A 12,135-nucleotide genomic window follows, 5' to 3' on the forward strand; every position below is an offset into this window, starting at 1 on the left:
AGAAAAAACAACAACAACAATAAAAACCCTTCGTATTCTTCTCTAAACACACTGAACTTACCATATTAATAGAACTAATGTAATCCTCGTGCATGTGGACATATCCTTTAATTTCCAGTTCTATGCCTATTAACTCTATAATGAAACCTACCTTGTGATAAGCCTCACTAAAATATAAATAGAATGCTCAGTAAGCCCAATGTTTTATTTCTAAATATGTGTCAACCACAAATCACCAACTATCTGAAGATAGCCTGTAGCAGCCTGACAAAGACCAAAATAAACAATGCTGAAATATAAGAATTCAAAAGAAAAATTAAAAGACAAAACTCAAGCGAATGTCCCAAAATTAAAAGCAAAAAAAAAAATAATAAGTATGAGGATAATCAAAATGAGAGATCTATTACTCAACCAACAGTGGTTTCAAAAGAAGTAACAGAGAAAAATAAAAAGATAACCAAAACAAGAAAGAAAAATCCCCTGAAAAGGAGACATGAATCTTTAAAATTTAAGGGACCTACCAAACAACAAAAAGGATTAAACATAAGAATAAGAATGGAAGACCCAAGTACGTCATTGTGAAATTCAACTTTCAGAGAAGAAATGAAAAAAGATTACCTACAAAAAACCCCCAAATTACAGTGGCATTAAGACTTCTCATGAACAACAGTACACACCAGAAGACATTGGGAGCAATGCTAGAAGTTTTAAGAGAAAATACATCCTATGGAATCCAGTTAAACTATCAATCCTATTTAATGAGAGAAAAATATTTTCAGACATATAATGACTCAGAATACCTTCCTTTTGTTAGAATATTACTTAAGACTGTGCTAAAGCAAGAGAAGGAAATAAGCCTAGGAAGAAGACAAATGTAGGTTAATGCAGAAACGCATTAAGCAGGAAGTCCTAGGTTGATAATGGTGAAGTAAAGCTTTTCACATTGAAGAGAACACAGAGATCTAAAAGATTTCCAGGTTAAAAAAAAAAAAATGATGTGCTAGAGTAGGCAACATTATTAAAATTCTGGATTCTTGAGGATAGGATAAAAGCAGAGAATCCAAGGTAACTATCAATATTCTCAAAAAAAAAAAAAGACTAATTTTTTTTTTTAAAGATTTTATTTATTTGACAGAGATCACAAGTAGGCAGAGAGGCAGGCAGAGAGAGTGAGAGGGAAGCAGGCTCCCTGCTGAGCAGAGAGCCCGATGCGGGACTCGATCCCAGGACCCTGTGTCCATGACCCGAGCCGAAGGCAGCGGCTTAACCCACTGAGCCACTCAGGTGCCCCAAAAAAGACTAATTTAAAAAGCCAAAGTCATAGTCATAGAGTAGAAAGTATGATTCTAGAAGAAATGTATGTGAAGCAAAAAAGAGAACACAAAATATTAGGGATATGGTCAAGCAAAGTATATGTCCCCCTTCAAAACAGGGGTAAATCAGAAACTGCAGGGAAAATAGAACAATTGTCTTTAAAAAAAGCACAATCCAAACATGAAATCAATTGAACTGTGCATGACTTTCAATATCTAGATGAAATATAGGAACGAAAGATCCTTTTGTATAGTATCCCTTTGAATGTTAACATAACATTGAACTTTAGAATACAAATTTTTAGCCTACTGGTTAGGTCTGCAATAAACTTACCTTCCCATAATATTATATAAATGCCGTTTACTGACTTTCAAACTGTAGACTACACCTATTGACAAAGCATATAAAACCTAATTATGGTTTTAAAACAGAATATGAATTAACCTCAATAATGTGTAACCACATCTGGCAAAAAGTTGAAAGGGGGAAGAAGAGGGTAAAGAAAGGGATATTTAAGTGGAGAGAAAGGGTCATTTAACTGTTTGGAGAATAGGAAGAAGTCCCCATTTATCATACCAAGAAATTGACAAGTTTCCTGCCACAGTCTTAAAACAAAAATTAAAAACAGAAATTGTCTTTATTGTCTGGTAAAAACATGTTTGCCTCTGGACGGAAAGGTGGCCAGAATTTTTCATTATAAAACCTACTGTACCATTTGATTTTTTAAAACCCTGTGCATGTACTTAACTTTAAAGTTCATAAATTCAAAGATCATCTTCATTAGCAGTGCCCTTGATAACTAGATAGCTTCTCACATTGATTCCATCATTTTCAGCAATAAAGAGTTCTCATTAACAAAAGATGATGACATTAATGTTTAAGTTCCGATTTATTCACTCTAATTCAAAGTACTTTTGAATGCCTCACTCAAGAATATTTAACCCCAATAAAAATAAAATTTGACAGCCCCTCAGATTAGTAGAGAAAAAATAAATTATAAAGTAAATGATGTTGGTACAGCTGCCTAACTACTTAGAAAAAATGAATGCCTCATTCTGTCCTGAAACCAATACCAGGGAAGTAAAACCTGTAAATACTAAAATCATGAATGTACCAGGAGAAAATGTAGATGAATATTTTGTAATACTGAATGAGAAAGGACGTTTCTAAGTTGGCCACCAGGAGAGAAACCGCAGAGGAAAAGACAGATCTGTGTGCAAAGAAAAATAAACTGAGAGGGAAACAAAACAAAACAAACAAACAAAAACACCAAAACGGTGAGTAAAGGAAAACCTGAAACTGAAAGAAAAAAAAATGAGCAGGAAAATCTGCAACACACAAAATAAGTTAACAGTCATTAAAAAAAAGAGAGAGAATTTTAAATGAAAATGAAAAGGGAATCACAAAATAAGAACTACAAACCCCTCAAAGAAGAATTAATTAAAATGAATCATCTCTGTCCAATCAGAGTAACAAAGTTTAAAAAAATATTAATGGAGGGGCATGGGGAAAGGGGTACCGTCTTATTATTTGGGTGGGAGTATATATTGGTACACTTCTGGATCAATTTAGAAATGTGTATATACTCTGAACCTTTAAAATGTCCACCAAGAAATGAACATGCATATGCACAAAGATAGATCCACCTACCTACCAGCCAGCCAGCCAGCTACCTACAATCACTGATGTGTTATACATTCCTAACAACTGGCTTCAGGGGAATATGGCTGTTTACGGCTGCCTATTTCCGTGGTATAAATACTCCCAACATGGTCAATATCAAGCAACTAATGTGATCTCGTTCACTGTGGAATTGGCCCTGAGAGCCTGGCTCCAACATATTACTGTCATGTTTGTCAAAGTCCTATTTACATTGAAAAACTGGAAGCAATTTACATTAAAAAGAATTGGTGAAAAATATTTTTAGAGTGTATTTGGATATAAACCAATAGTTTTAGAGAAATGTACAAAACATGTTCAAGTAAGTGTCATATACTCTTTTGCCACCTTGTGGTCAGAACCGTGTTCAACCCCAGTCGTCTCAACTATAATGAGGAGGGGTCTCTCCTAAGTCAGCCCCTTCTGCTAGTCTTCAGTTAGATCTTTGTGAGGTAGATGCAGTGACATTTGCCAGGACTGAATGGAGACACATGCAAGCAGGCTGATGCACCACCCCCGCCACGTGATTCACAGCAAAAGCAAAATCCAATCAGGAAAAAAAAAAAAAAAACGTTAAGAAAGTACAACAAAATTTTGACTTTTCTCATGAGGACTACTTAAAAAAAATCAAATGTCAAACTATTTCCGATATTTTTTTTTCTTGATTCTTTTGTTTTTGGTGCCTCTTCTTTGCTGGTGACCCAGACACTTCCTTAGTCTGCCTTTTGGGGAACCCAGCCCTGATTTTGGCCCTGGAGCCAGCTTGTTTGGTTCTGCGCTGTTCACAGCTCCCAATACAACACCCAGCTCTGGGCTGGAGCCGAATACCCCTTTGCTGGGGTAAATGATGGCAGAGTCTCAGGACTTCCAGAACCTGCTGGACATGTGGGCTTCTGTGGGAGCTTGATTGGGAAGGCAGTCAGGCTGCCATGGTTAGTCGTCAACGGTGGAGGGTAGACAGTCTTAGGCACACGGAGATCTTTCGATCTTTGATGTCTGTCACTTTGTGGAGGTGGGATGACTGTACCCTCTCCAGGCTCACTCTGCTCCATGACCTCAGTCATTTTCAGCAGCCGCAGCAGCGTGGGGCAGGGTGGGGTGGGGAGCAGGAGGATTCCTTCAGTAGGTGTGCTAGTTGCAGTTCCTCCAGTTGCAGGCCATAAAGGGCAGGCATTTATTGGAAGGATGCTGGGGTGCTTCAAAGAATTGAAGCAAGACTTGGCTTAGAAAGGCAGGGCACCAGGTCAGCTCCTGGGGACTTTAGCTGTATGGGAACCAAACATCCTATCCTCCTTCAGGGCTCCTAATTCTTGACAACCGACTCCTGACACTAACCCCGGGAGGCCGAGATACCACCTCCTCCCTTCAGGAAGGGGTCAGGCTGCGGGGCCATGTCCAGTGCTAAGCAAGCAGAAGTCCACTAGGGTATACTCAGCTAGCACGGCCCCACGAGCCAGGCCGTGTGTACCGGGCCAAGGCCAGCCATCCCAGGACTCAGGGAACAGACTCCTCCTAGAACACCCTCTTCTTGATCTTTGAACACTGGCTATCTCCTTTCCAGCTCTGTCCTGACCCCCTGGGACCAGGTGGGCTCCTTTACACATCTTTTTGTGTTGACATCTAAAATTTTCCATCAAAAATGTCAGCTGCAAATAATGTGAATCCTGACAAATACTAACATTCACAAACAAAACTGTCATGTTTTACATGACATTAGTGGAACCTAATTACCTTAATGATTTGAGAGCCACCATCATCCATTTTAAAAATTCAGACGAGTTCTTGATGGTTGGGAGCTGTACATTTTTCCTTTTCTCCCTAAGTTCTTCTTTCTATTCTAATAGAATTTTACCCACATAATATATATTTTTGCACTCAAATTTACTTTATTGATAATCCTATCATCTTTCCCTGCAGCAAAATATGTAAATATATTTTTCTATTTAAGTGCTTTTTTAATGTTCCTGTGAACCTAAAGCTCTAAGTGTTGTGTCAAAATTTACTCTTGCTTGAGTTATTATGACAATTAGTATTAGAATGTGATGGAGCAAAAAACTGTAAGTATATTAAAATTCTGATAGGTAATTATTAAATGTAAAAATTAAAATGTAAAAAAAAAAGAACTGGTGAATTAAATCTTGATACAACCATTTAGTGAGAACATAGTCACTAAGAAATGATCATATAGTTGCATCTTAATATAACACATAAACTTAAGGGGTGAATAAAAACAACAAGTTTTAAAGTAAACATCATGTGAAGAATGAGTTCATTTGTGTACAAAGCTTAGGAGTATAATACAGACTGAAATTTAAAGGTTAATATGCCTAAATAGGTGGGACTATGGGTATTTTTTGCCTTCTTTTTACTTTTTTCTATTATCAGATTTTTCTAAAAGTCTAACAATCAGGAAACAAACAATGGTCAATTCCTTTTTGTTAAAATTATGCAACAAAAAAAATGTATGCAGTATTTAAGAATTTACGATTTCCAGACTCATCATCATGATATATAAAAAAAGCTGTGGTCCAAGCAATGTTCAGAAATAGTTTACTGTCAGCTTCTACTATGCCACCACCTGGTGTTCATATATAGTTTACACAAAGTATTTTCACACAGTATCTCAAGTACTTAAGGTTATTCCATAATTAGCTTTAGCATCATTCCCCTATAAGCTTTAAGGTAACGTCCAAACTAATCCATTAAAACTCACTTCTGGGGACGCCTGCGTAGCTCAGTTGGTTAAGCTAGAGTCCTGGGATTGTGCCCCACATAGGGCTTCCAGCTCAGTGGAGAGTTTGTCTCTCACTCTTCCTCTGCCCTGCTCATGCTCTCTCTCAAATAAAATCATGTAAAAGTAAATAAATAAACGAAAAAACTCACTTCTGGATACTTATTTGGGGTTATTTCCATAGTCTAAGCAAATATGTCATTTTTCACTCTTACTAAAATGAGATTTTTTTCATAGTACTAGAAAAAATTAATCTACATTTGTTTTAAGTGTTTAAATCACAAAATGTGTTAGCCCAATATTAATTACTATAGGAAATATACATGACTGGTTTCATTCAGCAAACACTACTGATCACTCTCTCAGGATTCAAAATTTAGTAAAAATAAAAACACGTAAACAGATCATTAGTGAACGAATAATGTGTGAACACAGAGAAGGGAACAATTAAATGCCTATGGAACAAAGCAAAGCTTCACAAAGGAAGTAACAGCCAAGTTCAGTTTTGAAAATTTATTAAGAGTTTGTCAGGCAGAAAGGAAGATGGGGGAGGGGATGCCATTCTAAGTAAAAAAGAACAATGCAAAAAGCATAGAGCTGTGAAAGACCGCTATTTGAAAACTGAACTCTACGTGGCTGGAACAGACTAGAAACATATCCAGCTAAAAGGACTGCTGGGGCCAGATTATGAAAGATCCTTGGAGCCACACAAAGGAGTCTGGACTTGTATCTTGCAGGCAGTTAGGACCCAGGTTTTAAGAAAATAGGAAAAAATTAAATTTGTTGTTTTAGAAGGATGTCTCACTCTGATGACTATGTAATGAGAGACTGGATGAAGAACTGACCACTGAAGATTTCCTTAAATTAGCTCTTCAATCTAGACAGTTTTCAAACTGTGCTCAGGTCTCAATCATTCTTAAAAGCCACCAAACTTTTAAAAAATGCTTTTCCTTGTTTGGGAAAAATAAATGTTTACCGTCGTCTTTTGAAGGGTGACTTTGGCATATCTGCTGTAGGGATCATCTGCTCTCCTGGCCTCACCCACATGATCGGCCCATCATCACTCTGGGACCTACACTGGAGTCGGAGGCTGGAAAGTGTACCCCAGGGCAAAGTCATCTAGAAGTCAGATGAAGGAATAACATTAAAAAAAAATTGTTTTTTTAACTATTTGCAAGTTAACCTCTCTACTACCCCCAAACCAAAAGAAAGCTCTAGGAAGTTTATTTTGTGTATGTGTATGTAGAAATAAATGCTATATTAGATAATAATTTACATGTAAAATTCTGAACCAATAATTTTCTACACATTTCTATTCAGAACACTGGATAAAATTTAAACAGACACAATTAATTTAATATTAATACTTTTTAAGAGAAAGTGTCCACTAAAGTAAGAATCAGAACTTTAATAATTAGAATTAACACTCACTTTCAGAAATGGTGATTCTTCTAACATATCAAGGAACTCTGGGAAATAATCACCAACTTCTTCATCTACTGCTCCAACAAGACTTATCTGCCGCATGGGACCTGCTCGGTAGGTGCCACAGCAGTATGTCCTGTTGACCTGAGATAAAACGAAAGGAGGGGAGAAAGGACTGAAGTACACTATAATATAATTAAAGAATTAGAATATTATTTCTACTGTTGCTATTTCTTCTAAATATTAAGAACTCAATGGTCAGTACCTTGTATAAAGTCCATAGTTACAGAAAGGTGCCCTAGCACACTGACAAACACATTAACGTGGTAAGTGCCACAAACAGAAATTTCAAAGAGCAAATTAACCTAAGATCCCAACATCTCAAAGAAACACTGAAGACATTAAGATATACTTAAACTTCTCTGAGGATGATGATTTTTGTACTCTGTAAACACTAAAAATAAGTAATAATTATAATAATAACAAAGTGATCTTTAAGGCAAAAAATCACTAAATAAACAGTAAAACTGGCACGGCAGAGAAAAAAAAATAGATTAATTTCCCATATCCATTCTGTATTCCCTAGTGAAAACCTTCACTCACATCAGGCCAGCTACCAGGCTTGACTGTTAACAAACCCAATCTCTCCTCCAATTACTTGCTTATAAAATCCTCTACTCCGGGCAAACTGATCTTTTTGTCTATCCAATTTATGCCAAACTTACTTCTACCTGCAATGATTTTTCTCATAAATCTGCCCTACTTGGAATGTCCTCTTTTCTGTCAATCCAAATCTTATCTTTAAAAGATCAGTTCAAGACTTCTTCTGAGGTCTTCCTGATCACCCTTCATGACCTTTTCCTTTTCTGAAATCTAAAGTTACTTGCAAGCACACAGACATTTTCTTTCTAACAACTCTCTAGTGAACTTAAGGTGTATTTTATACCAATCTGTTGCCCAGAAAATCCTGGCATTCAAATGGAATCTACTAGCAGACCTGAAACTAATATAACACTGTCTGCTAACTAACTGAAATTTAAATTAAAAAAAAATTTTTTAATGGAATCTACCAATTTATTTGATACAATCTGATATTCTTCTAAGTCATTTCTTATACTCCCACATCCAATTTTTTTTTTTTTTAAAGATTTTTATTTAAGAGAGGGAGTGAGAAGAGAGTGAGAGAACATGAGCGGGGTGAGGGGTCAGAGGGAGAAGCAGGCTCCCAGGCTGAGCAGGGCTTGGTCCTGGGACTCTGAATCATGATCTGGGCCAAAGGCACACCCTAACCAACTGAGCCACCCAGGAACCCTTCCTACTTCCAATTTAAAATTAATGTTTCTCAAGAGTAAAGACAGACTGGTGCATACAGATGACTAGACTAAAATGCTTAATTTTAACCAGGATTTCTACCTTGGATCAGTAACCAAACATTCTCTACCTTAGTTAAGGTACAAATTAGATTGAAAAGCCTAAAAATGGGCACCTGGGTGGCTCAGTAGGTTAAGTGACCAACTCTTGATTTCAGCTCAAGTCATGGTCTGAGTCAGGCTCCATACTCAATGGGGAGTCTGCTTGAGATGTTCTTTCCCCTTCTCTCTCTCTGCCCCCTCCACAAATGCACTCTCATCTCTAAAATAAATAAATAAATCTTTAAAAAAGAAGATTCAATTACTGTTTTAAATATATACCAATTTTGCCTCAATACAAGGCATAAATGACAATCTAGTATTTCTTACACAGTTCTTTATAAAGTATTAGATCTCTAGCAGCATTTTCAGAACCTACTATTTTTTTCCTGTAGACAATTTAATAGGCACCCTTACTCAAACACAATACACACAGAAAAAAGGTCTTAACTCCTGTTCTCAAGTATCAGGGATTTCTTATTTCCTTATGTGTATTTCTCAATATCACCTTATATAATTGTTAAGCAGCAACCACCCAGGATACCTTGTGTATATTTGTATGAGTTACTTTCCATTTATTTGTATGGTCATCATGCTACGAAAAGGCCAAGGGAGACAGACTAGGAAAAAAAATGATCATGGGATAAAAAGGTAAGGAAAGCTTTTCTACTTAGGAAAGCTTTTCTAAGCATTATTCTAACCTTTCTAGGCTAAGCACCCTAAAACAACTAAAGCAGATTCATTAACCTTCAATACCAGTTCTGGGAATCACATGCTTTCAGGGATCAGTCCCCCTACAAATCTCCCAACTATTCCCAATTATCAGAAGTTCCTTTTACCAAGATGGACTTTCAAAAACACAGGAGTGGAATTTTATGTGAGAACTATCCTAGAGATACATCACAATTTAAAGCTTAAAAAACTCAAGACTAATCCTGAAAAATGAAAAAGTACACTGCCACATGCCACTTTTGCTAGCTTTCAGATTATGCAACTCTTTTTTTAGATTTTTTTTTTTTTTTTGACAGAGATCACGAGTAGGCAGAGAGGCAGGCAGAGAGAGAGAGGGATAGCAGGCTCCCTGCTGAACAGAGAGCCTGATGCAGGGCTCGATCCCAGGACTCCAGAATCATGACCCTAGCCGAAGGCAGAGGCCCCAACCCACTGAACCACCCAGGCACCCCAAGATAATGCAACTCTTAATGCATTATTAATTTGAAAGAATTCACACTACTTTAAATTTTACATACAAAGTAAGCAGAATATTTTTATATCACAATGCTTGAAGTTACCTGAACTATAAGCAGTAATTTAATCAATACCACTTAACTTGAAAATGACTTAAAATGCAAGCACCTGGGATAATTAATATGCGACATGAATTAATATAAACCATCCTTTCCTACTTAGAGAAAGCTAACCTAAAAAGAGGAAATTGTTGATTTATTTATTTAAAAATATGTATTATAAATTTATAACTTATCCTGTGTCTAGAAAGAATGGAACAATCAGACATTAAAACAGTAGTAATAGCAAAGCTGACTAACAGTATCTATCACCTGTGTAAAAAACGTTCATAAATGCTACTGTTTGTAATGCATTTAAATAATTAACAGCACAAGTTAGAAGATAGACAGCATTTATGACCAGAAATGCAACATGTACCAACTGTGTGATGCCAATGCCAAACAAGCAAACTACTAATTCTACCCTTCTTTTTAGAAACAGAACTTCCTGGGCATATAGCCAATAAGCTAGGATCCTTGGCAGCCAAGTGTGGTCTGGAACTAAGTTCTGGCCAATGAGACGTTAGTGTAAGTTACATATGCAATTTCCGAAGCAAGCCTCTATAAGTAAGCAGCTTGCTCTCCACTTCTTTCTGTCTCTTGAGAGCCAGGTTCAAATACACAGACACTACCACCAAAGGGGCTGGCAAAACTTAAAAGACAGAAGGAAAAGAGAATCCTGGATGACATGGGACAGAACCAAGCCACTTAACCTCCAGACTTGTTACTCAAGAGGGTAACTTTTATTTTGTTCCAGCAACTGTATGTGACATCTCTTTGTTATGGTGGTTTAGCCTATGTCGTCTCTTGTATCTTGTATACTGGCATTCATCATTTTATTGCATTTCACTTTATGGCATTCCACATATATTATGCTTCACAGGTAGCTGCATTTTTTTACAAATTGAAGGTCTGAGGCAACCCTGACAAGAGCAAGTCTATCAGCACCATTTTTCTAACATTAGCTCTTCATTGTCACAGTCTCTGTGTCATATTTTGGTAATTCTCACTGTATTTCAAACTTTTTCATTATTATTGTTATTTGTTATGATAATCAGTGCTCTTTGATGTTACTACTAAAATTGTTTTGGGACACCACAAACTGTACCCACATAAGACAGTGACCTTAATAAAAATTGCCATGTGTACTGACTGCTTTATTGCCTGGCTATTCCCCCATCTCTCTCCCTCCTCCTCAGGTTTAGGCCCTATTTCCTGAGACAAAACAAAACTTAAATTAGGCCAGTTAATAACCCTACAATGGTCTCTGTTTAAGTCAAAGGAAGATTCACATGTCTCTCATTTTAAATCAAAAGCCAGAAATGATTAAGCTTATGAGGAAGGCATGTCAATGGCCAAGACAGGCCCAAAACCAGACATCTTGCACCAAATAGCCAACTTGTGAATAAAGGAAAATTTCTTCAAGGTAATTAAAAGTGCAACCACATGAAAGATACAAATAAGAAAGAGCAGTATGGCTGATCTGAAGAAAGTTTTAGTGATGTAGTTAGACCAAACCAGCCACAACATTCCTTTAAGCCAAAGCCTAATCAGAGCAAGGCCCAACTCTTATCAATTCCATGAAGGTTGAGAGAGGTGGCAAAGCTGCAGAAGGAAAAGTCTGAAGCTAACCATCAACAGAAGTTGTTGGTTCATGAGATTTAAGGAAATAAGCCATATCTGTAACAGAAAAGCACAAGGTAGAGCAGCAAGTGCTAATGTAGAAGCTGCAGGAAGTTCTCCAGAAGATCCAGCTCAGATCATGAATGAAGGTAACTACACTAAACAACAAATTTCCAACGCAGTCAAAATAGCCTTATATTGAAAGAAAATGCCATCTAGGACTTTCATAGCTAGAGAAGTCAGTGCCTGGCTTCAAAGCTTTAAGGGACAAGCAAACTTTCTTATCAAAGGATAGGTAGCTGGTGACTCTAAGCTGAAACCAGTACTTACTTACCATTCCAAAAATCCCAGGGTCCACAAGAACTATGCTAAATCTCTTCCGCCTGTGCTCTGTAAATGGAACAACAAAGTCTGGACGACAGCACATCCGCTTGCACGGTATCGTTAACTGAATATCTGAAGCCCACTGCTGAGACCTACTGCTCAGAGAAAAAAATTCCTTTCAAAATATCACTGTCCACTGGCAATGCACCTAGTTACCCAAGAGCTCTGACACAGATGTACAAGATTACTATTATTTTCATGCCTGCCAACACAACATCTCTTCTGGAGCCTATGGATCAAGGAGTCATTTCAACTGTCAAATCTTTATTTGTAAGGCTATATATAGCTGCCGCAAACAGTGATT

The 12,135-nt window shown here is 37.1% G+C and overlaps 1 protein-coding gene across 1 annotated transcript in view; it reads right to left on the reverse strand.

The window, feature by feature from the left end:
• The window catches only part of RSBN1 (round spermatid basic protein 1), a 49,191-nt gene that overhangs the window by 8,279 nt on the left and 28,777 nt on the right, over positions 1-12,135 (reverse strand). The window contains exons 3-4 of the mRNA XM_059138359.1: positions 7,136-7,273; positions 6,681-6,823 (exon numbers count right to left, since the gene is read on the reverse strand). Of these exons, the coding sequence (XP_058994342.1) occupies positions 6,681-6,823; positions 7,136-7,273 (281 nt within the window). The remainder of the gene's footprint in view (positions 1-6,680; positions 6,824-7,135; positions 7,274-12,135) is intronic.

Source organism: Mustela lutreola, chromosome 10, assembly GCF_030435805.1.
Source record: "Mustela lutreola isolate mMusLut2 chromosome 10, mMusLut2.pri, whole genome shotgun sequence".
Taxonomy (NCBI): domain Eukaryota; kingdom Metazoa; phylum Chordata; class Mammalia; order Carnivora; family Mustelidae; genus Mustela; species Mustela lutreola.